The sequence below is a fragment of the Lynx canadensis genome, chromosome C2, assembly GCF_007474595.2.
Source record: "Lynx canadensis isolate LIC74 chromosome C2, mLynCan4.pri.v2, whole genome shotgun sequence".
Lineage (NCBI taxonomy): Eukaryota > Metazoa > Chordata > Mammalia > Carnivora > Felidae > Lynx > Lynx canadensis.
Genome location: NC_044311.2, coordinates 36,040,650 through 36,066,280, shown reverse-complemented (window position 1 = coordinate 36,066,280; position 25,631 = coordinate 36,040,650). Strand labels below are relative to the sequence as shown.

Here is a 25,631-nt window from a genome sequence, read left to right as displayed (position 1 = left end):
GCTTGGCCAATGAAGTGTGGGCAGAAGTATTATTTGGTTCACACTCATGGAGACGATTTCACAGCTAGTTCATGGTTTGCCATGTCCCTTTCCCTCTGCCATGAAACCTGCCAAGTTCCCTCAGGGTCTGGTCCAGCAGCCTGGTCTCACAGTGCTGGTGATATGGATCAGAGCTGAAGCCAATCTATGTAATGGACATTAGGTGTGAACAATGACAACAAAAAGTTGGATAAGCCACTGAAATGTTTAAGTCACTTGTTAGAGCAGCATGACTTAGCCTACCCTGAAAGTTACATGTAAGCATTCTTAGGAATATAGATTTCCTTTTTTCTCCTTTCTTCAACCAAAAGTAGCTTTTTACATACTTTATTGTACTTTGTTTCTTCACTTAGCTCAAATCTTGGAGATCTTTCTGTATCAGTACATCATAAACTTTTTTTTATAGTTGTATAATATTCTACTGTGTAATTTTTTCAACCAGTTTGTTACATTTGGATTATTTCCATTCTTTTACTAATAGTTCCACAATGAATAATCTTGTACACATTTCATATGTATGCAAATATCTATGTATTGGATAAATCCCTCCGTGTGAAGTTATTAGGTCCAACAGTATATGCACTTTTAAGTTTTGACAAATGTTGCCTAATTCCCCCTTGCTAGGGATTATATATATCAACACATGCTCCCTCTCCCAGCATATGGGAATGCCTCTTTTCTCAAAACCTCAACAACAGAATATGCTGTCATTTGAGATTTTTGCCAGCCTGATAGGTGATAAATGCTACCTTCATGTAGTTTTAATTTACCATTTAGTGTAGGTTTAATCTTACCATGAAGGAGACGGAGTATGTTTTCAGGGGATTAAGGAAAAATCCATCTGTATGAACTTTTCCCTGACTTGGATGCCTTTTTAAGAGTTCCCTGTTCTGTGTCTGGAGGGTAAAACGAAGTAGACGTCCCATGAGCACTACTGATGATACTGACCCGCATACAGTCTTGCAGCATGGCCCCTAGCCAATCAACAGCTTCCACTTTGCCTCCTTCAACTATCATTTGAGTATTTTGTTACCTCCTCCTTGAGGCCACCCCAACTTCACTCATTTACGTCCCCACTGGGCTCCTCTAGTGCTTATCAAATGGCAGTATAATTACTGTAGTACAGTGACCATGAGCTCACAGAAGACAGGGACTGCAACTCCTATCCCTGAATTCCAGAACCTAGCCCTAGTGCCCTATAATCCCATCAGATGAATGAGTGAATGTTCCCCCTTGGCCCACATTCTACTCCTATCATCTCCAGGTTACTCTCCAAAAGGACTTTTTTTCAGTCACTGTTTCCATAGTCATGGCTCTGTGGGAGTCATCAGTGCTTGCTAAACCCTGTTCACCTCTGCATCCTTGGCATCCTGGAGGCTACACTTGCAAAGGCCTCCTGCTGTGTGTGGGAGGGCCATGTGACCACGTCTGGCCAATGAGGTGTGAGAGGAAGTGAGGCGGGGCTTCCGGGCTGGGGCAGTCAAAGCCCCCTGGAATGCTCTAGCCTTTTTCTTCCTCCCCTTTGGTGGCTCTGGTGTTGTAGGCGGAAGCCTCACACTGCCTCCCTGGCTTGATGTCAGAGAAAAATAAACTTTTAAGCATTAAAACCATAGGGATTTTGGAGTTATTTGCTACTGCAATCGTTTTAAACCCATTTGGAAAAATTGAGCTCCTCCCAGGCAGGATTCTCGCTTACCTAAGTCTATGTGGCATCTTTGAAAGATCATGGGCTGTGCGGGTTGCAGTACCCCAGTTACAGTACAGACTACAGGATACAACAACTTTGGACTACTTGCCCTTTCCAGACTTTATTTCCTCATTTAAAGTAATGGGGATATTAATACCTACCTGTCTGGGGCTTAAAAGAGATAATGTATATAATGAATCTAGTGTGTAAAGGGTGTTCAGTCCTAGATAGCTTTTATTATAATTCTTAACATTGTAATTATTTCTGCCCTGAGTCTTGGCCCACACAGGTATACCGCAGCCTTCACTGCTCCTCTTATCCTATGATCCAGTTCCCTTCTGCCCTCAATGCCCTGAGCAGGGTCTCTCTGATCTGGGAGATCAGAGCACCAACCCCTCTGTTGGGTGTGGAAGCCCCGGATATATGTGCAGGTGATGATGCCACAGTCATCTTTTCAGTTGGCGTCTCCCTTGCTGTGGATGACTCACTAGCTTAGTGTGCTCAGCCATAGAGCTGCCCTGTTCTGAGTGTTTTGGAAGTCATTCGGAGATTCGAGTTCATTCTTCTAAAATACCACTTCTGTTCCCATGTGTTTTTATGCCCCCCTACCTCCCTGCAACCCTGCCCTGCACCATCCCTGCTATAGCAGAGTCATGGAGCTGTTGTTGTCTGTCTCCCCCAGCCAACTGTGAGCACCTCCAGGGCAGGGTCTGTAGACTTTTCCTCACGGTCACCACAGGGTCTAGCACACGAGACACAGGAGATGGAATAAGCCCTGCAGAGGTGGCTGATCTCTAAGCTTCACACAAGGGCTGAACAGGAACCTCAAACAGTTCTTCCAGAGGCTCTTGGCAGCAGCATACTGTGGCAATCAGCAGGGGGCACATTCCCACCGCAGCCACCTAAGGAGGGGATGGGTTAGGCCATGTGTTGGATCTCCAATTAATACCCTAGTTTGGCTGCCTGACCATCCCCAGAGCTGCCACAGGGCATGAAGGTGGGCACTGGACTAGCAATAAATTTCGTGCAGGATCAACAAAACCTTCTACCAAACTAGGTTTTTTAAATTTTCTTAATGTTTGTTTATTTTTGAGAGAAAGAGAGAGAGCGTGAGCATGGGAGGGGCAGAGAGAGAGGGAGACACAGAATCCGAAGCAGGCTCCAGGCTCTGAGCTGTCAGCACAGAGCCTGAAGCAGGGCTCAAACTTCCCAAATGTGAGATCGTGACCTGAGCCGAAGTTGGACGCTTAACCGACTGAGCCACCCAGGCGCCCATGTTTTGTTTGCTTTAAATTGTAGTGTTACTAAACATAAAGAATTAAAAAAAAAATCAGGTTCTGTCTCTGTCTCTTTGCCCTTCCCCTGCTCGCTCTCTCTCTCTCTCTCTCTCAAATATAAAACATAAAAATTTAAATTGCAGTGTTACCAACCCTGTGGCATGACTGAAGTTAGGTCTCTGTGTAAGACACACAGTGGCATTAGCATTACACAGGGACAGGAGATGGCTTCCTGGGAACCCTGCAAGGGGTGATAGCAGCCACTTTCCTTTAGGAAGCTGTGCTGTGGTCATGGTGATTCCTTTCTTTGAGCTAAGAAACTACTAGACATCCCCAAAGCTATGGCCCTTGGGAATAGTCAGTTCTCTTAGAGGGCCAGCCAATATCACCAGGCACCTAGCAGGCTGGGAGATCAGTGAAATTCCTGGCCAAAGCCTAGGTCTGTTCCTCCAGGGAAGGCTGGCCACGGCACTCCAGGCACCTAGCCATTCACTTGGATGCCTGCCAGCCCCTCTGGGTTGGGCCAGATGAAGATTTGCCACATTTGAGGCTCCTCTGCTACAAGTGTCACCTGGTTTACCTTTCAAAAGAAGCTGGGGCAGCGTCAAGGGCAAGTGCAAGACCAGCCCAGTTGGAGAAGAGAACTGTGATTTTATTTATTAGATTTGCTAAGGAAGATCTTTATGTCTGTATCTGTATTTATCATCTTATCTACACATATATGTATCTTTCTTTTTCTCTCTCCCTATATGTGTGTGTGTGTATCTATATATAACATACATAGAATTTAGTTCCCACAACATCACAACAAACTACACTTTATACATGAGGGAATTGGAGTTTAAAGGATTACATTCCTTTGCCCAAGGTCACCCAGCTAGTAAATATTCATACTACGATTTGAACCTGGGAGTAACTTGTCCCAAAGTTTTTGCTCTTTCCCACTCTTCCACATGGTAGAAATGACAAATTGGCAGGGAGTATGTTATGAAAATCAGAACAGGGTGTTCTTCAGGAATGTGGCTATTCCACAGTGTCATGTATGGGTACGAGACGGTAACCACCCCAGCCATCTAATGACTCCAGCCAGGCTGGACAAATATTCAGAAATTGGCATGAGCCGGGGGAAAACAAGTGGAAAGAGGAACCAGGCCAGTCCTGTGAGCAGACGGAGAGTTTTGTTAATCAGAGACGGACCTCACTTCCTTTGACTAGCTAGGGAGGAGGGAAGAGGCGAGGCACAGGTAAAAGAGAACAACAGTATTCAGGAATGAAATGAGGGATCAATGGAGGAAGGACAAGGAGGAAGGAAGTCTGAGTGATTTTCAAGAATGCCTTCTACTCTGAGTTGCCGGTGTGGAGGAAAGAGCACAGACTTATTTTGGGCAAGTCCCTGAGTCCCAGTCTCCTTATTTCTGAAATGGGGCCATAACATTTAATCTGTTGTGAGGAGTAGGGCTAATGAACTTCGAATAGCCCCCAGTGGGTACACCATAAATTGTGCGTCTTATCATTAACTTCCCCGCAGTGCTCTGCTTCTTGCCAGCTGTGCTCTAAGGATGGAAAAGGATCCTCTGCGGTGACTGCCTATCAACAGGTGGCACCCTAGAAAGTTGGAAGAGCCTCCCCACCCTCCGGGGTGGTGTGTGCCATTTAGTTTACACCCCCTCTTTTCACAGCCTCTGGCTGCTCTGGAGAGACTGCCATGCCTTTCCATTTATGATCCTAAGAATGTGTGGCTTTTCAGTCCAGTATCTTTGGTTTATGTGTTCTGTAGTGCCGGAATCCTGAAACTATGGTCTCACGGGATGCTCCACAGCAGAGCGGATGCAGCTCAGAGGCAGGGAGCAAACCCAGAATCAGACAGAGAGGGGGATGGTTGGAAGACAGATTTCCGCATCACTGGGCTGACAAAACGCTAAGGAAACAACACAAACAGTTGGTCAAGGATCAAACCCTAGGTTCTACACGTGAGGGTGCCTATATGAAATGTGCCGCGAAACAGACCGGGGGAAAGTTGGCCTTTCCAATAGGAGGCAGTCACGAACGTGTCCTTCAATGGCAGGTGATTAACTACTGAGTGCACCTGAGTGCACGTGTGTATCTAATGTTCTGGAAAGCCATTCTTGCCTTACCCTGTCTGAGCACTGCTCCCACCTTCCCCCTCTGACCCAGTTTCCAAGGTGAGCGTCTTGCCCAGGTCACGTTCCTTTGCCTACAGCCCTTCAGTGGCTCCCTTGTCACTGACAGAAGAAAACATGTGTACACGTGAATATAGTTTACGGGGCCCCATGACGTGGTCTGTGCGCAGCTCTCCGACCACACTTTCTACCTCTCCTTCTGCAATTTGCGCACTGTTCCACTGGCCTTCTTGGAGTTCCAGTGCACAATGCGGGGCTCCCCAGCCCTCTGCCATCACTCGTGCTCTCAGATCTGCCTAGAATTACTGCCCAGCTCCCCTCCCCTGCTTTTCTCCTGTTCTATGCCTACCCATCCTCAAATATTCTGCTCAGACCTCACCTCCTCCAGGAAGCCTTCCCTAACTGCTGCTCCCCAGGATCTAGAATTCTGGAGCAGGCTACCTGGGCTTCTATTCTGGCTCTGCTCATTACTAATTCTAGGATCTTAGACAAGTTTCCTTTCTCCTGCAGTCCTCAGTTCCTTATGTGCAAAATAGGAATATCCACACGAACTTTGCCATAGGGTTGTTCTGGGCTTCAATGAGTTAACACCTGTAAAGCATTGAGAACCACGCCTGGCACTTGGGGAGCCTCAGTGCTCATAATCATCACAGTGGTTACCACACTGGATTATAAACGTCCTCTTAGGCCACTGACTTCCCAGAAGACAAAAGGCTGGCAGTGTTCAGTTTCGCGTCTCCTCACCCAGCCCTGAACCCATACGTGGGTGTCTGTGGCATGTTTGCTGAAGTGACTGCAGCTTACAGAAAAGCATGGCGTGCTCAGATCACCAGACCCTCCAGGGCTCCCCACATCCGAGCCCCACAGGCCCCACACATAAAGGCACTGTCTGCTGGAGGGGTGACTGCCGGTCCAGGATAGGTAGGCCCAGGGCAGGAGGCAGGTGAGGATCCTAGGGCTGTACCAGGTGCAAGATGGGGGTGGGGGGCACACCATCCTTGGGAAATGGCCCGTAAAGGAAGCCTCCACGGTTTGGCAGGGGCGATGGCTTGTGGGGCTGTCCTGTGCTGCAGGAGGTAGAGGGTGGGCTGCCTGTTCTCACCGCAGACCCCTAACAGGGGTGTGTTAGGATCGAACAGGGGCTATGATGATGTTCACCCAGCTCTTTGCTCAGGTTCCCAGAGGCTCCCTGCTGGCCGGAGCTCCTAAGGTCCAGGTGAGGCCAGAACTACCCCTGCCTGTCCGGGGTGGGGACGGCGAGGGGCGCTCACTGAGGACAGTCAGCCATGTCTTGCCTCTCAGGAAGCGCTGTTCTCAGAATGCAGCTTTGATTCTTTTGGATCACACGGAATGTTTTTATTTTGCATAATCTGCTCACATTCCCTTTGCCAGAGATTGCTCGAAGCCCAATCTGTGCTTCAATTTCACAACATGAGACCCGGCGACCTCTGTATCTGCTTTCTAATTCCAGCCCACCCCAGGCTGACCTTCCTTCCTAATTTATATTTAACATGGCCAAACTTTTTATTCTATTTTTAAATATTTTTGAAATACATTCCTGCATGCTGCTTCTGAGCCTTTGGCAAATAAAACAAAAACCAATCAACCAACCCAGGAACAGCTGAAATACAACAATTCCCTTCTGGTAGGCATTGGACATGTGCCTGCTTTTGCGTAGTGAACTGATTATACAGGAGGCCTTCGTCTAGGAATTTCAGGACACGGCAGAAGCCCATCATGGAAGTCACGGTCGCTAATCTCCCCACCGTGTCAGCACCTTTGCCCCCAGACCATCTCTGTGCAACTCCACACTGAGGACTCCATTTCCCGGAGTCCACTGGCACTGGGCAGCCACTGCCCCATAAATCAATGTCTTATTGGTGGGGATGCCCGCTCCTGCCTTACCTTTATTCCTTGGCCGAGACTTTCCAGGGAATTAATATCCAGCCCTTCCTTGCAGGCCTGCAGGCAGGAAATGACCTTCTGACTCTCCATTTTGCCAGGGCGGATGGTGAGACTGGCCAGGCTGCCGTGGAAGAACTGAGCAAACCGCGGTTTGGTGACTTCTCCTCCTAGAAATGAAAGAAGCACGGTCATTTGCCCTGTGGAGATGAAACACCACTTCAAGGCCACCACCATCTGGCCAGGGGACCAAAGACACAGTGACTGTGTCCCCTCAACCTGAGCTTTTCCTTCGGAGCGGTGAGCTCAGCGGCCGCACTGCCGTCGAGAGGATATCATCTGCCGCCAATACCTTGGCACTCCCCAGCTGCACCTGATTTAGAAATCCTGGAATTCCTCAATTTTAAGCAGCTGCCTTCAGGGCCATGAACTGCTTTAGAAGACAGAAAGGGCCTAGAGAGTAAAGGTAGGAGGGAGCAGGAAGTGGCCACTGATGCCAGGCCTGCTGTGTGTCTGGCTGTCTGCTAGGGACTTCATCTGAACAAGCCTGCAAAGAAGGAACCCTCGTTTCCCACTGACACCTGAAGAAACCCGAGACTCAGCAAGGTTGAGGGACTTGCCCCAGGACACACGGCTGAACGCTGGAGCTGGTACCCTAGTCCCAGTCTGTCTGGCCCCAAAGCTGGCCTTTGCTTCCCTATATTCTACAAAGAGGCTGGCAGGCAGTCAGGGAATCCTAGAGCCCTACATCCACGGCCTCTGGCTCTCTTGCAATAAATTGGTTTTGTACCCACTTAAATTCAAGCTTTTTGGCATGGAAGGACTTCCTTGATTCTGTTCTACCTCTGACTTTCTTCTCCTTGCCTACATCTTGTTCTCCACTGTTCTATCGGCTGGGCCAAGTCCTGAGGTCAGGCCTGCTCTTCAGCACGTGAGACTGTTTAACGCTGCTGGTCTCAAGTCCTCTCCTCTCATTTTCTCCAGGTCTCTAAAAGCTCCCCTGAGGTCTATTGGAATCCTCCTCCCCCACAGCCTTCCTCCTCCAGGAGGCCTCCCCTGCAGCCTTCCCGGGGCCCAGGCCTGTTCCATCTCTGAGCAGCCCACACGGACAGCCCAGCCTCTCCTGTTTGTTCAGCGGGGTGGCAGGATGTATAAGAAACGCGGATGTGGGTTGAAGTCCAGCCTTGCTAATTCCCGGGGAAGGTTTTGCAAATTCTCAGCCTCTGCTTGCTTGTAGGGGACAATTCTGGGTTTTGCCTCCTGGCTCTCCCGCCCTCTCTCAGAAGTCTCCTGCAGTGTGTCCCCAGGGAAGTGTGCTCCAGTGAGACACCACCACCGAGGGCGAATTTCTGACAAGTTCTACTAGACTAGAAAGCTACAGTGACTTCTCTGCCCTCAACAAGCTACTCTGAGCCAGCAGAGCCTGGACCTTAGCTGGAGAGTGGGGGGAGGGCTCTCCCCTGGTCACCCCACCTCAGCCCTGGGGTAGTAGAGTCTTCTAATACCTGCCTTCCTCTGTTCTTCAGAGTTTTACTTCTCAGGGGCTAATCCTTCATTATTCCAATTCTCCGTTAGTTAATAATTCTTTGTATTTACCTGTTGAAACTACGGTGTAGTTTTTCTCTCCCGATTGAGTCCACACTCAACACCCTCTACATTTGCACACGTACTTTGCTCCCTCTTGTTCCTCTTCCCCCTAAGGCACCGCCTCCAAACTGCTTACATTAGGCAAATCCCATCTCCTGTCCCCTGCTGCACACAAAACCTTTCATGAGCCACCCTGCCTACCACGCTCTGTGTCCTGAGCCCCCTGCTCACTGTGTCCTCTCCTTGCCCTGCGCCTTGGAGCGCTGACTTCATTTTCACATCCCCTCGCAACCCAGTGTTGCTAATGGTTTACACGTGTGCGTTTTATGTCCTCAATAGCCTATTACTGTGCTTCTCAACCTTGGCCGCGCATTTTAATCATCTGGGGATCTTTAAAAAGTCAACCTGATTCTGGTGCTGGGTCCTGCCCGGAGAGATTGTGACTTAATTGGCGTGGGGAGTTTCAGAAGGTCCTCAGGTGTGTTAAACGTGAAGTCAAGGTTAGGAATCACTGGCTAGAAGCTTCGTAGGTTGGGCCTCCTGCACGCCCCTGTGTGATCTCTCTCCTTTCTGCCACCCGCCGGCTTACCCTTGCAGCCCTTTGCACGGTGCTAGAATGTGTTTGTTTAAGTCTCTCTCCTGGATGGCAGGGGGCACTCATGCATTATTCATTTTAATGAAGATACTGAGCAGGTATTAGGGGCCGAGGGCTGCACCAGGCACTTTGCATAAGTTGACTCATTTATTCCTCTCAACAACACAGGGCCTCTGTGTCATCCCAGCATCCTGCACCCTGCCTGGCACCCAGCAGACATTTCAAAACTGTTTCCTGAACTAAAAGAGACGGTGAGTTAATGCCAGCAGAGTACCGGGCATTGTGGTGTCTCCCCAACATCCATCTCTCCTCTGCTTTCTTGTCGCAGCGCCCAGAGGTTTGGCCGAGTGGACTTGAATTCCAGGGATGGATTCTACTTAGTCACGGCGAATCAGGTTTTCCTGTTTCCCTTGCTCTAGTGACTGACTCAGGTGTCGACTTGGGACCCAGTACCACAACGAAGCCAATCGGTGCCTGCGTCCACTAAATCACAGAGGCTGGCCCAGGAATAATCACGAAACCAAATTAGGCCAATGAGTTGAGAGGAGGAATTAACCAGCAGCCTTTGGGAAAAGAGCTTTCATTTTCTCTCCAGAAAGTTTCTGGAACCTGCTCTTGCTCTCTTCCCTGGAGATGATTACGTGAGGATGGAAGGCTAAGAGCTGCTCCAGCCATCTTGTAGGCCGACAAGGGATGACCAAGATGATGCATGAAGGAGAGAAGGGCCAGGAGGATCCTAGCAGAGTGCTGAGTGGACCTCCTCACTGCTCTACCACAGGGCATCTTCAGCTGTGGGAGGCCATCATCCGTCTTTATGGCTTAAGCCCTTTGACTCACACTGTTGTTACCTGCCGCCAAAAGTGTCTTCACTTTGGAAATGAAACTAGAAGGTTCTATTGAAGTACTCAGTCCACGGGGAACTCTAAAGAGATTTGGCTTTGAGGAATGCCCTGACAATGCAATGACTTGGGAGTAGGGGGAACCCTCCTGAAGCCTTCTGATCTTAGTTATCAAAGCACCCATGGGTAGGGTCCTCCGTGCCATTAGCGTATTCCTATTCTAGCAAAAGGGGCACTTCTGTGGACCTGCAGGAAGAAGGGTGTGTCTTGGGTACAAGTCGCAGAGTTGCCACTCTCCGGGGCATTCAGAGGGTCATCTCTTCCCTGCTTTGTCCACCCCACTGTCCCCTTAGAGCAGCAGATACAGCAATTATCATTTACTGGATATGAACTATGTTTCCAACACTGTGCCAAGTCCTCAAGATACATCATCTTACTGAATCTTCACTAAACACTTGGATACGAGGTACTTATTCTATCGTTACAGTGGAGCAAACTCAGATTGAGAGAGAAGTTAGTGGCCCGAGGCCACACCAGTAGTGAAGTATGTGCCCCTCCAGTGTGAGCACATTCACTCCTGCACGGGGCCAGCTGGGGCATCCTGTTGTACCAGCGGCCCCATCCAGAGTGAGGTTGAGAGAGAGCCCTCTGTCATCCAGTCCCCTGAAGTGCTCACTCTGCAGCACCAAGTTTATTTATTTATTTAAAAAAATATTTTTTTTACATTTATTCATTTTTGAGAGACAGAGAAAGACAGAGCACAAGCGGGGGGGCGGGGAGGAGCAGAGAGAGAGGGAGCCACAGAATGAGAAGCAGGCTTCAGGCTCTGAGCTGTCAGCACAGAAGCTGACGCAGGGCTTGAACTCATGAGCTGTGAGATCATGACCTGAGCCGAAGTCGGACGCCTAACCGACTGAGCCACCCAGGCGCCCCTGCAGCTCCATGTTTAAAGACCAAACTTTGTGACTCTCTTGGATTCTTAGACATTTTCCAACGCACCATTTTCTCTCAGCAAAACATTCATATTCTGTATTTTTCACTCAAGAATCCCACATCTGTGGTGCACTGTATTTATTAGTGATGCAGCTCCAGGAAATCAATTCAATTAGCACTTTGCAATAGGAGGCCAGCATAAAATTTGAAATATATTTGCACTCAGGGGTGGTTGTGATTCAGGATTTAAAAAATAATAGATACATTGAAAATCTCTTTTTAATATCTGGGGTGTCTTCGTAAACCACATGGCTCCTCTGTTAACATTTAGACACAAACATGCTCATGAATTATTTTAAGGAAAAAAAAAACATAACCTGATTTCTTACACAAAGAACTTTCTCTAAATGTTTGCGAATGTGATTTTGGATTCTTGAGGCTAGATCTGCACACATTTTTAAAGTGTTTGCTGAATGTCTAGCCCTCTGTTATATTCAGTTAATTATAAGATATAGACCATGCTCTCTAGGAACTTACATTAGTTGGGAGAATAAAGTGTAGACAATGGGAAGATAAAAATCTAAGAGTAAATTGCTAGTAGAATAGATGTTCTAAGGCAGTGCATGATTAATTTCCAAACAAATGACAGAGATGATGTGTCCAACAGATCATAGGGGAAAGAATAATAGCCACTGTTTATGAGGCCCTTAAAATATGGCAAGTGCTTTCATGTTCTATTTTATTTAATACTTAAGTGGCAGGATAGTACGTTTGAGATCTTAATCTGTCTATTCTTTTGATTTTTTCCTGAGTATTTCTCCCACCTTACCCTCCATTTAGACACATATCTGGCTTCTGCTCATTGCCACAGGGAGGGTTGTGACAAGGAGAAGAGCAGATCGGGCTTAAAGGTGAGCTTCTTCCTCGGTTTTGTTTCCAGCAGCCTAAGTCCTTAGGAGGATGGAGAAGATCTGGGTATGGATCAACATTTGGGGGAAAATAGAGGAAGAAAATCTGGCTTCCCCCAGAGGAGAAAATGTTGCCCTCGACTGGGGAGGGAGGCTGGCAGGGAGGCAGCAGAGGGGGATAAGGCACAGGGGTGCTGAGTGAGGCACCTAAAGCCCGCCACCTGGGCTGAGCTGGGGCTGGGGAGCATGATGCTGGAGGGAATGCCCGCCTGTCGCATCTGGACAGACAGGCAGATGGACCACAGATGGTCTTACAGAGAGAGCATGAGAAGCAGCGAAGATATTTTTGTGCCCTCAAGGAAGGCAAGGAAATGCTGAGAGAGCTGCCAGGCTAGAAGGCCCATCAGTGACAGGACCAAAAAGGTGAGCACAATTTCAGCAGACACCTGCTTGGGGAGAGGGCTGGGGGCCCCCTCAACGCCCTAGCCCCACATCAGTACTCCCCAAATCGATCAGCCCCAAGGAAATGGAAACATTTCTAATTTGCCAAGGTTAAATCTCCCCCACTCAGATGGAATAGGGGTTTGAAATGAAACTAAGATGGATGTAGAAAAAATAATTTTTCTTTGTGAATTCTGATTCTTACCTGCTAAATGTATAACTCTTTTAACAGATGATGTTGCACATTTAGATAACTTGCCCAAACCACACAGCCAGGAATTAGTGAAGCCTAGATTCAAACTCAGGTCTTGCTTGCTTCCAAGGCTTTGACCCGCATGCCATACAATAGATGTGGCTGGGAGGGCTCAAAGAGGACTCCTTGGGGGATGTAGTAATTGGGCTGCTTCATAAAGATGGGGACAGGCTGGGACCGACACAATGCCGGGAGAGACTGTCCGAATAATTGGGTTCTGTGGACACTGTTCAGCAACAACTCCCAATGATTTGTGTCAGGTTTTCTGGGAAATGCAGTTGTCTTGAGAAATAGTAGTATTTGGCAAACGTGATTTAATGTAGCTTGTATTCTGAGCCAGAGTTTGCGTTGGGGATGAACTCCCCCTCAGCTTTCTTTCAACTCAACTCCCCCTCAGCCCCACCTCTATAGCTTTTCAATCAGTAACATCCACTTCCCTCCAAGTAGAAGATCCGTGTTGTGAGAATGTGCTGTCTCCTCCCTTTGTGAGGTGTGTGCAGGATGCTGCTGGTGCTTCCTTTCCTGCCGTCATCCCCACAGCTGTTTAGTCTGAGAAACACACGGTGGAGTGGGTGCGACATTCCCTCTTGCTTGACTCGAATGCTGCTCTATGTGTGGCTTGTTGATGGGGACTCCCCTCAATGAACACAATTTCACGGATGGTTGGGTATCAATTTTGAGCAATGCAAATGGCGAGACCGTCTGAAATCTCGCTTTCCCTCATTTCCTCCTGTCAGTGATGGAGACACCCATGGAACGCAAAGACTAAGTGAAGTGTGTAATAGACCCCCACAAGCTGTAGCTTCACAACTGTCCCCACAACCCCGGGGCTGCAGGGGACTTGTGGAGATGGATGACCTGTGGTCGTGGCCGGCCACAGCCATTCTCAGCAGGTTTCTCACCCTTTTTTGTTTCTATGTATCCCCCTCCAGCTGTCCCAGCAGACATTTAATATGTGGCATGTTCTAAGAGAGCAAAACATATGACTATAGATGAGCCCAAAGTCAGCTCTGTCGGGTTGGGGGCCTGAATTCATGGAGTGGATTATTATTATCCTATATTATCCAGGATACCCCCTTCCTTCTCCAGATGAAGAACTAAGGAATATAGAGGCAAGACACTTTTCAAAGACCCAGAGCAGCAGTGAGGGTCTGGAATTTTCTTCCTATGGCTCCAAACTCAACCCTCCCTACAGTGAACCACAATGCCTTGAGGGGCCTGTAGTTACTTTAAGGCCTCAGCTTGGACATTGTCCAATGTGTGGGGAAAATGCCCTGGGGGTTTGTACAAGTGATTTGGCTCCAGGTTTCAGAATTGTCTGGTCTTCTGTACTTGGGTATGAAGCTCCATCTGGCTTTTTACATGTCCCTAGAAGCACAGGTGGTGTAGCAGTGCAATTAAGGATAAGAGTTCTGGTGGCAGAGTCCCAGGTGCAAATCCAGGCTCTGTGTGACCCCTAGTGAGGTACTTCTCTTCTGTCTGTTTCTTCATCTGCAAAATGGGGATCCCATTCTCACCCAGGCAATAGGGTTGCAAAAGGGGAAGACATGCATTTAGCTCGGCACAGGGCAGGTACTCAAAAATGGCAGCTAGTGGTAGAGGGACAGCATGAACCAAGGAACTCCAAGATCAGATTACATCACGTGAGTTTTCACTTTTTCTTCAGTGGCCTCTTTCCTTCCTTCTGGTGTATCTCTTAGAAAAACTAAGACAATACTGTTTTTGCTCCAAGCCCTTGTCAAATTTTATTTTTTTTAATTTAATTTTTTATTTTTTACAATTTGCATCCAAATTAGTTAGCATATAGTGCAGCAATGACTTCAGGAGTAGATTCCTTAGTGCCCCTTACCCATTTAGCCCATCCCCCCTCCCACCACCCCTCTGGTAAACCTCAGTTTGTCCTCCATATTTATGAGTCTCTTCTGTTTTGTCCCCCTCCCTGTTTTTATATTATTTTTGTTTCCCTTCCCTTATGTTCATCTGTTTCGTCTCTTAAAGTCCTCACATGAGTGAAGTCATATGATTTTTGTCTTTCTCTGACTAATTTCACTTAGCATAATACCCTCCAGTTCCATCCACGTAGTTGCAAATGGCAAGACTTCATTCTTTTTGATTGCCGAGTAACACTCCATTGTGTATATATACCACATTTTCTTAATCCATTCATCCATTGATGGACATTTGGGCTCTTTCCATACTTTGGCTATTGTTGATAGTGCTGCTATAAACATGGGGGTGCATGTGTCCTTTCGAAACAGCACATCTGTATCCTGTGGATAAATGCCTAGTAGTGCAATTGCTGGGTCATAGGGTAGTTCTATTTTTAGTTTTTTGAGGAACCTCCATACTGTTTTCCAGAGTGGCTTCACCAGCTTGCATTCCCACCAACAATGCAAAAGAGATCCTCTTTCTCTGCATCCTCGCCAACATCTGTTGTTGCCTGACTTGTTAATGTTAGCCATTCTGACAGGTGTAAAGTGGTATCTCAGTATGGTTTTGATTTGTATTTCTCTGATGATGAGTGATGTTGAGCATTTTTTCATGTGTCGGTTGGACATCTGGATGTCTTCCTTGGATAAGTGTCTATTCATGTCTTTCACCCATTTCTTCACTGGATTGTTTGTTTTTTGGGTGTTGAGTTTGATAAGTTCTTTATAGATTTTGGATACTAACCCTTTATCTGATATGTCATTTGCAAATATCTTCTCCCATTCTATTGGTTGCCTTTTAGTTTTGGTGATTGTTTCCTTTGCTGTGCAGAAGCTTTTTATTTTGATGAGGTCCCAGTAGTTCATTTTTGCTTTTGTTTCCCTTGCCTCCAGAGACGTATTGAGTAAGAAGTTGCTGCAGCCAAGATCAAAGAGGTTTTTGCCTGCTTTCTCCTCGAGGATTTTGATGGCTTCCTGTCTTACATTGAGGTCTTTCATCCATTTTGAGTTTTTTTTGTGTATGGTGTAAGAAAGTGGTCCAGGTTCATTCTTCTGCATGTCGCTGCCTGGTTTTCCCAGCACCACTTGCTGAAGAGACTGTCTTTATTCCATTGGATATTGTTTCCTGCTTTGTCAAAGATTAGTTGGCCATACGTTTGTGGGTCCATTTCTGGGTTCTCTATTCTGTTCCATTGATCTGAGTGTCTGTTCTTGTACCAGTACCATACTGTCTTGATGATTACAGCTTTGTAGTATAGCTTGAAGTCTGGGATTGTGATGCCTCCTGCTTTGGTTTTCTTTTTCAAGATTTCTTTGGCTATTCGGGGTCTTTTCTGGTTCCATACAAATTTTAGGATTATTTGTTCTAGCTCTGTGAAGAATGCTGGTGTTACTTTGAAAGGGATTGCATTGAATATGTAGATTGCTTGGGTAGTATCGACAGTTTAACAATATTTGTTCTTCCTATCTAGGAGCATGGAATCTTTTTCCATTTTTTTGTGTCTTCTTCAATTTCTTTCATAAGATTTCTATAGTTTTCAGTGTATAGATTTTTCACCTTTTTGGTTAGATTTATTCCTAGGTATTTTATGGTTTTTTGTGCAACTGCAAATGGGATCAATTCTTTGATTTCTCTTTCCGTTGCTTCATTGTTGGTGTCTAGGAATGCAACTGATTTCTGTGTATTGATTTTATATCCCGCAACTTTGCTGAATTCATGAATCAATTCTAGCAGTTTTCTGGTGGAATATTTTGGGTTTTCAAATTTTATTATTAATATAATCTTTGGAAAGGGGAGCATGGGTGGTTCAGTTGGTTAAACGTCTGACTTCAGCTTAGTCATAATCTCATGGTTCATGAATACGAGCCCCAAATCGGGCTCTGTATTGACAGCTCAGAGCCTGGAGCCTGCTTCGGATTCTGTATCTCCCTCTCTCTCTGCCTCTCCTCCACTTGGGCTCTGTCTCTCTGTCTCTCTGTCCCTCTCTCTGTCTCTGTCTCTCTCAAAAATAAACTTAAAAAAATATAATCTTTGGAATAAGATACAAAGTTAGAATTACAACCCAGTTATACTGTGTTTCCAGACATGAATTTTAAAGCTGATTTCATCTATTAAACTAAGGTGCCCTTGCATCAAATTAACTCCATTGCCTAGAACAATCTTCTCTTGATTTGTTGATACAGATAATACTAAGGAACACCTTGTTAGTCATCCCTGTGTGTCAGACCACAAACCACATAGCTTTGTCAAAACAGCTTCAAAACTGGGATGTGGGGTGCCTGGGTGACCCAGTTGGGTAAGCATCCGACTGTTGATTTCAGCTCAGGTCATGATCTCACAGCTCGTGAGTTCAAGCCCCATGTTAGGCTCTGTGCTGACAGTGCAGAGCCTGCTTAGGATTCTCTGTCTCTCCCTTTCTCTCTGCCCCTCTCTCACTCACACACACACACACACACACACACACTCTCTCTCTCTCTCTCTCTCTCTCTCTCTCAAAATAAATAAATAAACTTTAAAAAAACAAATGGGATGTAATTCAACAAACATTAGCTATTGACCTACTAGTGGAGGGGGAAAGGTGAGGAGAGGAAAATCTGTGAGAGCAGACAGTCCTTGCCTTCTGTAAACTCATGGCCTGGTAGGGATGGAGACCTGCATCTCCAGTGAGATATTTCCCAAAGAGTGCTCCAAGAACGCTATTTCACAAAGAGTGAGTTCCATAGTGAAATGAGATTGAGAAACATGGGTTAAGTAATATCAAACAGAATGCTTCATTGGTGGGCTTTTGAGAGCTTTTAATATGCTAACAAGCATTGTGACTCTCCAACATGGTCCTGTGGGGATAATTTATGCAGTTTCCCAAACCTGACCATGGCCTCCTTGTGGAAGGGGCAGCCTATGGAACTGGAGCTTCATGAAGCCCTCCTTGGGAAATGCCCACCTGAATGTAAGGCAGACTATGTTAGCACGTGCCTCTTGCTCCCAGCAGCAGAGACCCTGGGGATGCAGAATAATTTCAACACAGACTTTATTAAGAGAATTTGTACTAAATTAGACCAATCTTATTAAGTGAAGGCATGTACTCCAAGTCCCTGCACTAATTTTAGTGTCTGGCGACAAGTTGACCCGGAAACGTGTACCAGATCTCAGGACCACATGTGGCCCCAACTCGCCTCTGAAGATCACATACTATTGATTATTGCCACTCTCAGAGTTATTTCTGCCTTTTTATCTCACTTTTGACCATTCCTGTTCTTTGCCTTGACTCCTCCCAAAAGCCACAATGGGAGTTCTGTGTCTGTCCTTTAACAAGAGGTTCTAATTTTTAGCACCATCCCTTTCTGTATCTCCTGTGGCTTTATTTGTTAAGTAGGGGGTAGGACTCAGCAAGAGCTCTCCTCATCTGAGACCAGGATAAAGTCACAGTCAGGGGCAGGCAAAGCTGAACACTCTAGGAAGGCCAAGATCCAGAGCACTGGAGGAGAGTCCCCAGCAGAGGTAGGGATGAGGTGGTTGCTGGGGACGAGCAACAAGTAGGGAAGTCTGTGATGAGATCCACCAAGAGTAGATGAGGACCAGTGAGGGAGCAGGTTGGTGGCTTCTTGAGGATGTGCCTAGAATTGTGCTTCTGAAACGTGGTTAGCTCCTTTGTTGAAAGAATCCTTGCCCAGATGCCTTAGAAAATAGGTGACACAGAGCTGCTTTGGTTGTAGTATTGGGGGAAGGATGACCCAGACTTTCACCTGCTGAGGCATCTCCCTGAAACCCTGGGGGCTCCCTAAGACCCTGGACTGATGCAATCAGCAGCCTTCCTGATTCGCTCCCAGGGACAGCTGGGTTCCAGTCCCTGTGTGGGTGGCCCCAGTTTAGAGGTCCAGGGCCGAAGCAGGTGTGAGTATACAATTTTTATTATACACCAGTAGAACCGGAATTTTTGCTGTTAGAAATGGATGAGTAGGAAATCTAAGGAAGAGGGCAAATTAATTAGTCTTTTAAATGATCTTCTCCCAAGGTGTGACCCAGGGAGACACAAGGAACCTGGAATTTGCCTAAAGGCAGCAGTTTCTGAGTTGGCATAGACTGAAGTCAACCCCAGGAGGGTCTGATTACATCCTGAGAACACTGTGACTCTTAGCACAGAGGTGAAGTCAAGGTGATGTGCATCAGCCACACAGGAGAAGAGGATTCTTGTGATGCGAGGTCCGTCCTCACCGCAAAAGCTTTTCTCTACAATTAAGATATGCTTTGCGCTCGAGGCTGCACTGGCTATATTTCTTAAGTGTACATGAAGTCTCTCTCTTTTTTTTAAATTACTGGAAAAAATACCAATGTAAATGAAGTTCCACTGATTACTTTGGCTTTCAAATTCACTAACAGGACACAGTAGGCTAATGGGGGCTGCCAAGCACTACCCAGCAACAGTGCTGGAGCCAGTTCCCGGGAGCATCCAACAAGCAGCTGCTATCAAATTATTTTCTATTCCCATTGTTAAACCCCAATTGGAAATTTGACAAATGGGAACTAGTTTCCTTGCCAACCTCAGAGGCACCTAAAAAGTCTCCCCACAATAGCAGGCCCAGAGGCAATTAGAGGCTCATCCAGCAGGCTTATAATATGTATGTAAGTGGACTTCAGAAAGTATAGAAACATGTCAAAATAAGGGCTGCATCATAGGCTGTCAATTTCACAGCACCATGTCCTATTGAAAGGTCTTTTGACGTGTTCTTCTAAGACAAAGCATGGCTCCAAGGAGGATGTACGTATTCAGGAGAATCCAGGCTCCTTATCAAGGCAGTATGGCGTCTCAACTCCTCTTCCCAGCCTCTTCTGTACTCTTTCTGGTCCGTGTACCTTCCAGTGACAGGGCATCTTCAGCATGTCTATGTGAAGCTTCCCTGCTATGGCATATGCTTTTGCCTTCCCTGTCTTGCTAGTGAACTCTTACCGATCCTATAAAGCCCAAGTTTAAAGACTGTTAAGGATTTTCTCCTATGCTAAAAATTTACCAATGGATTGTCTTTCCTCTGAGGGAAGATACCCAAATGTCCATGGCCTGAAAGACCACACGATCGGGTTCCTGCCTGTGCCACAAGGGCCATGTTCTAATACTTGTCTTCTGACTGGCTAGTGTCCAGCCTCATTGACCCTTCTGACCTGTAGATGGACCTGGGGGAGCAGGGTCTGTGTGTGAGGGTTCATCCTGGGGGAGGGGGATAGAGTTGGTGCATGCAAGGAGTCACGGGGAGGCTGGAATCACAGAAGCCAGAGCATACTGAAAGGTCTTGTAGACTGTCTGCCATATTGGACTTAGGTGCAAGGAACAAGAAGGGATGAGGAGGAGACCAGATGTTTTCAAATGTATATATTTATTCAACTGAAACATGCCAAGCATGCTCCGTGTTCCTATCATCTAACCCTTAGAATGACAAGGGAGGCATTAGCCTAGTTTTATAGAATAGAGAAGAGTTGCTCAGGGAAGTCGAAGTTTCTGCTGGGTCCGCACAGCTAGTAAGTGGCAGGGTTGGGATTTGACTCACACTCAAACTTTTCTGACTCCCAAGGCTAAACCCTTTCCCCTTGTTCTGTGCAGGGTCACTTAAGAGAGTATACAGCAAGGGATTAGCAATTGCAAAGCAGGGTTGCTGTGGCTTTTTGATTGCAGAGTTGTCAGATGTGTCCGAAGGTAAAAGGTTGACAGAGTTTGTATCAATACATATCGGCTCCCGCATTTTCCCAGATACATAACCACATCAACAAAAGGATCAACTAGCAATGGGGGAGCAAGCCACAGTAAGAAGAAACCAGGCTTTGAAGACCTGGGGTCAGGCAGGTTTGGCTGGGTAACCTAGGGTCAGCTACTTCACCTCTCAGAGCCTCAGTTTCTTTATCTATAAGTTGCTTTATCTAATAGCGCTTTTATCACGGGACTGTAAACACCAGGTTTGTAAAGGACCTCCTTGCAATACTGGCTCTTAAAGTTTCATCCAGGAAATGACATCAGGCACTTCCACTCACATTTAATTGGCCAAGGCAAGTCACGTGACCACACCTTACTCCAACAAAGATAGTCCTAGCATCCCTGTCTGGGAAGAGGGCAGAAATACTCGGTGGTGAACACCCTAGTTGGCACTTTCTCCCACATTCCTTTAAAATAAACATATACTTTGGTTTAATGTTTGAAAAGCATTTTTGAGAAATAGTTTTTAAATCAGCTGAAATCAGGTAAAGTATTAGTGCTGTTACTTATGCAATGACAATGCTGTCTTTGGATGTGGCCTAGGTGGATACTGAGAAGGAAACACCTCCCAGAAAGTGGAGTCAGGGACCACAAAGAACACTCTCCATCCTAGGGTAGGGCCCTTAAAGCATCTGCCCAGAGGGATTTCAGAATTGCTAGCAACCAGACTGCTGTGTTTCTCTAATTCTTCCTCTTATTTAGTGGAAATGGGGTTTTTTTGGTTATTCTGACTGATTCCACTGTTGCATTGTGTGTGTGTGTGTGTGTGTGTGTGTGTGTGTATGAGTGTGAGTGTGTGTAGGGGTGATGGTTGTGGTGGCAGCACATACTTCTCCCTATTAGTGTAGAAGTCTCCAGATCAAGCAGAGCTACATCTGGTCCTGAGATAGAGCCTTCTATGCAACTCAGCCTGATGAAGGGACAGATCACCAGGAATCACTCAGAGAATCTGGACATTGAACTTGGAGCCAGTAACAGGTCAAACTTTTGGGTTGCCTCATTAGGGAAGGGTAGTTCTATGTTTTATGTGGGAAGGACAGTCAAATAGCTGTAGAGTAGTAAGTGGACAGACCATGGTGTTCATCAGTGTTGTTCATAAAATATTTTCAGTTTTTCTTCCAGACACATTATAGATTTTACTTCCCTGCCTTGTTGGGGTTAGGTGTGGACATAGGAATTGCTTTGGCCAATAAAATGTGATTAGAAATGATTGGTGTCACTCATAGGTGAAAGCTGTAAGGGCTCATGCACCATTCGTCATGCTTTCTTTCTCCTGTTTCTCAGTACGAAGCAATGCAGCTGCTCTCTCTGCTTGGGTCTCAGACTGAGGAGAAATCAGAGAAAATCCCCCCACTGATCTGCAGCAAGTATAAAGTGAGAATTATTTTAAGCACCTGAGAATTGGGACTTGATTGTCACTGCAGCACAACTTAGCCTATTGTAACTGATTCAAAGAGGTCATCCTAGTTCTTTATAAAATTGCATTTTATTTTGGTGGGACTATTTCCCCACCCAATGGGCATGCAGCTGGGCAGCAGTGGTTACAATTGCCCTTCAGAGGTGGGGGCAGGTTTCCCTTGCAGGCTGGTGTGACAGGGAGCCCCATGTGTTCTCTGAAGTCCTCTAGAGGAAGAGTCATGGTGAGGTTCATAGTGAGGACATTACTGGGGCCCCCTTAACTTGTGGGTAGCATCCAGGATATGTCCCAAAATATCCACAGGCTGGCTGTGGTGTCCAACTGGGACACTGAACCATATGAGGGCCATCACTCGGGCATAGCTGTGTTCAGTGACTAGTCATTCCTGTGTAATCTCTGAATCAGGGGCTTGTTGTACTCATTAGTTTCATGGACTCTTGCCAGTTGACCCAGTTTCCCTTTTCTGAATTCCTGGGAAATTCTGCAACAATGATGAAGCTCTTACCAAGTTCTATTGAAATGTTCAATGAACTTTTTAGTATCATATGGCATATATCAGATGTTAAATTGGTGACCTCAACTTAAAAATATATTCTCGGGGCTCCTGGGTGGCTCAGTTGGTTAAGTGTCTGACTTCAGCTCAGGTCATGATCTCCCAGTCTGTGGGTTCGAGCCCCACATCAGGCTCTGTGCTGCACCTTGGAGGAGCCTGGAGCCTGCTGCAGATTCTGTGTCTCCCTCCCTCTCTTCCCTTCCCCCACTCATGCTCTGTCTCTCAAAAATGAATAAATGTTTAAAAAATTAAATATATATGTATGTGTGTGTGTGTTTGTGTGTGTGTGTATATATATATATATATATTTATTTTTTATTTTTTATTTTTTTTTTATTTATATTCTCTTCCCAGGGTGCCTAGATGGCTCAGTTGGTTGAGCGTCTGATTTTGGCTCATGTCATAATTATCTATCTATCTATCTATCTATCTATCTATCTATCTATCTATTCATCCATCCATCTTCTCTTCCCTTGCCTCATTTGTGCTTTATTTCCTTACTAGGTTGTGTATACCTAGTGTTCCCAGGGCTGAGCTATGTGTGCATCTTTCTGTCTTATCTCTTATGGTGTGGCCTAGAACTCTGTCTCAACCCAAAGGGGCCTATATCTCCTCTAGATCGCTCCTTGGTTAACTGGTTCTCTGAAGACATATTCTTCTACCACAGCCCATCTCTATCTACCCTGAGCCTCCCATGGCGAATGGTCAAAGTCACAAATCTTAGCTTTTGAGGAATCCATCAACCTGAGGTTGGGTCATCTCAAAGTATTAATCTGCTTATTTGGGGAATGTTTTTCTTCCCCTCTGTTCTTTCATTGGTACTTTATAGCACCCTAGCTTTTAAGGGAGCAAAAACAAAGATTCCAACAGATCTGAGTGAAGGACAGAGGGTTAAATGTATGCTCAAACAGCAGGTTTTCCTGCTTCCAAAGAGGAGATTAGTCTTCCAATTTGGGGAATGCAGGAGAGGCAGCAGCAGCACTGAGCGGGCAGCAGAGACCTTTGAGTGGGAAGGCAATAAGGAACCTCTGTCCTTAATGAGCAGGGCAGGGGCTAGGCAATGAGCTGAACTTGAGAGTGGCCGTCCATTGTCTCACGCCTATAGACAATCCACCCCTCATAGCCCTACATATGTGTGAGCTCCCAGAGCAGAGGGTTGGAGGCTTGGACAACTTGTGTGGGGATAAAAGGAGATCCTTGGTTCCTGATTAGCACTCAACAGAGCCAAAAGGCAATTTTGATATGGGATTCTACATTCAGCCTTTTCTCTATACAGTCCCAATTTGAAACTATGTAAGGTTCCAGAACGATAAAAGGCATTAGCCTATTCAGAGGCAACCATGAAACTGCTCGTGTTAACCTAAAATCAGAATCTGGTCTCCAGCCAAGTGCTTTATTATGACACAAGTTTAGTGTCTGGATTAATCCTTATTTTTATAAGTCCCGTCATGTTAGTAAGGGGTAGTAAATTTTTGAAGCTAATTCTCACATCACTTGTTTTCCCCTTTTTTCTATCAGTACCTTTCACGGACTGTATACAGATGGGCCAGGGAGAAGGGCTTGACGTATAGTTACCTTGCCAACAAGCGCCGACCGTAAGTTGCATTGCTATGTGAGATGGATGAATGGGCCAGTCGTTGGTCACCAGATAGGGTTCATACGTTGCTCCGTCCATGTACAAAGTAACCACAGGAAACTCCACGTTGATGACATAGTAATGCCATTCTTTGTCACATATCTAATGAAAGGAAAGAAAAGCAACACTTAAAATTGAATATGCAATGAAACATCGAACAGGCCTTTATTTTAATTATGAAAGGAAGAGAAGACATTTTGCGCGAACAGTTTTTATTGCAAAGAACCACATGAATATAATGGTTGCTATAACTGAGGTTAGAGAGGCTCATGTCCAACACCATGGGGCAAACCATGGAGTAGAGGAACACCAGAGATTCCAATCATCAGGCAAGTATTTGAGCATGGGCAGAGCATCTTGGTCACGTAATTAACAGTTGTCAAGGCTGGCAAATTCTTGGGGGACAGGTGGGGCTGACAGCTTAAATTTGCTTTGTATAAAATTTTTCTTAGTTCTTTAATAGAGACAAAAGTTAAATTGAAATTATTTTCCTAAGCTTGGGGATAGATGAAGCTCTAAAAAGAAAGATACTAAGATTGAAAGTAGAAGTGAAGGTGGAGATAGAGAAGGGGAGGAAGAAAGGAAAGAAAAAGAAGAAAATGGCAGAGAATTAGGGGTTCAAAAGGAGCAAGAGAGGAGGTGAAGAACATCGGGTGAGGAAGAAGGTTGGAATGCAGAAGAGTAGAAACGCCCAATTCATTTGTCTCTACTTTAAGCCTTGCCCAAGGAGCTCTTCTTGTAACCTCAGGGCCTTTCAAATCGAGCAAAATACATTCTGAGAAACATAGTCTTTCCAAGGGGACTCACCTGAATCCTACCTTGGAGTGTTCCTGGGGAGGCACAGAAGGGCCACAGATGGTCCTCCTGGCCTGGATAAGTGCAGGGCAGTCTTACACTTAACACCTCTCCCAACTTTTGTGCCTGAGATTTCTGATCTTATGGTGGTAACCAAAACTTTAATGGACGGGTAGAGACGCTGAGGGCTAGATGGAGCCATAATTCCTGACCTTAAGATGCTGAACTCTCACAGCATGATCCAAAATAGAAACCAAGACTGGTGGGCCTTGGGAAGGGAGGTAAGATGGCCAGGCTGGAGAATGGTGCCCCTTCCCTCTGATCCCTTAAGCCAGTGTCTTGGGGTCACATTCAAACCTCTCCTCCACCCCTCTTCTCCCTCAAATCACTCTGCAGCCTGTGGAGTCCACCTCTGAAATGCCTCTCATCTGTATCTTCTTGTCTCCATTGCCCCCGCCATCTGTGGCAGCGGAGACAGATGAGTTCTGCATGAAGGTGACCTCAAGGTGAGGGCATCAAAGCCCTCCCTACAGCCCATTCTGGATTAAATGTGCTGTTTCTCATGAATAGATAACACCAACAGGGATGCTAAATGATCTTTTCCCTTTCATTTTGGAATAGGAATTTTTTCCTTAATGTTCTTTTTATATTGTCCTGTCTCATGTCTCAGAAAATTGCTCCTTTTGAAGCCCATTAGCCTGATAAAGGCTGATGAATATTTTAGGGGCCCTTGGAAAGTAATCAGGAGGTGTCCAAGCAAGTATTTCCAAAATCCTATTACACCCCACTGCAAGTACAGCTCAGTACCTACTAATGAGGTTCTAACCAAGTTTACATCCGTCCTGCTCCATGTCTGAGGCCACATCCTGGGTTGGGGCAGACTCTTAGGCTGGGCCTGTGACTGGGGTAGGGCTGACCCAGTGGTGTGGGAGTGGTACAAAGGAAGACCTGGAAACAGAGCC

General features: G+C 46.2%; 1 protein-coding gene across 1 annotated transcript in view; it reads right to left on the bottom strand.

Annotated features, from left to right (window-relative positions):
- The window catches only part of CLSTN2 (calsyntenin 2), a 611,966-nt gene that overhangs the window by 18,056 nt on the left and 568,279 nt on the right, over nt 1-25,631 (bottom strand). Inside the window, exons 9-10 of the mRNA XM_030330025.1 lie at nt 23,814-23,976; nt 7,050-7,216 (exon numbers count right to left, since the gene is read on the bottom strand). Of these exons, the coding sequence (XP_030185885.1) occupies nt 7,050-7,216; nt 23,814-23,976 (330 nt within the window). The remainder of the gene's footprint in view (nt 1-7,049; nt 7,217-23,813; nt 23,977-25,631) is intronic.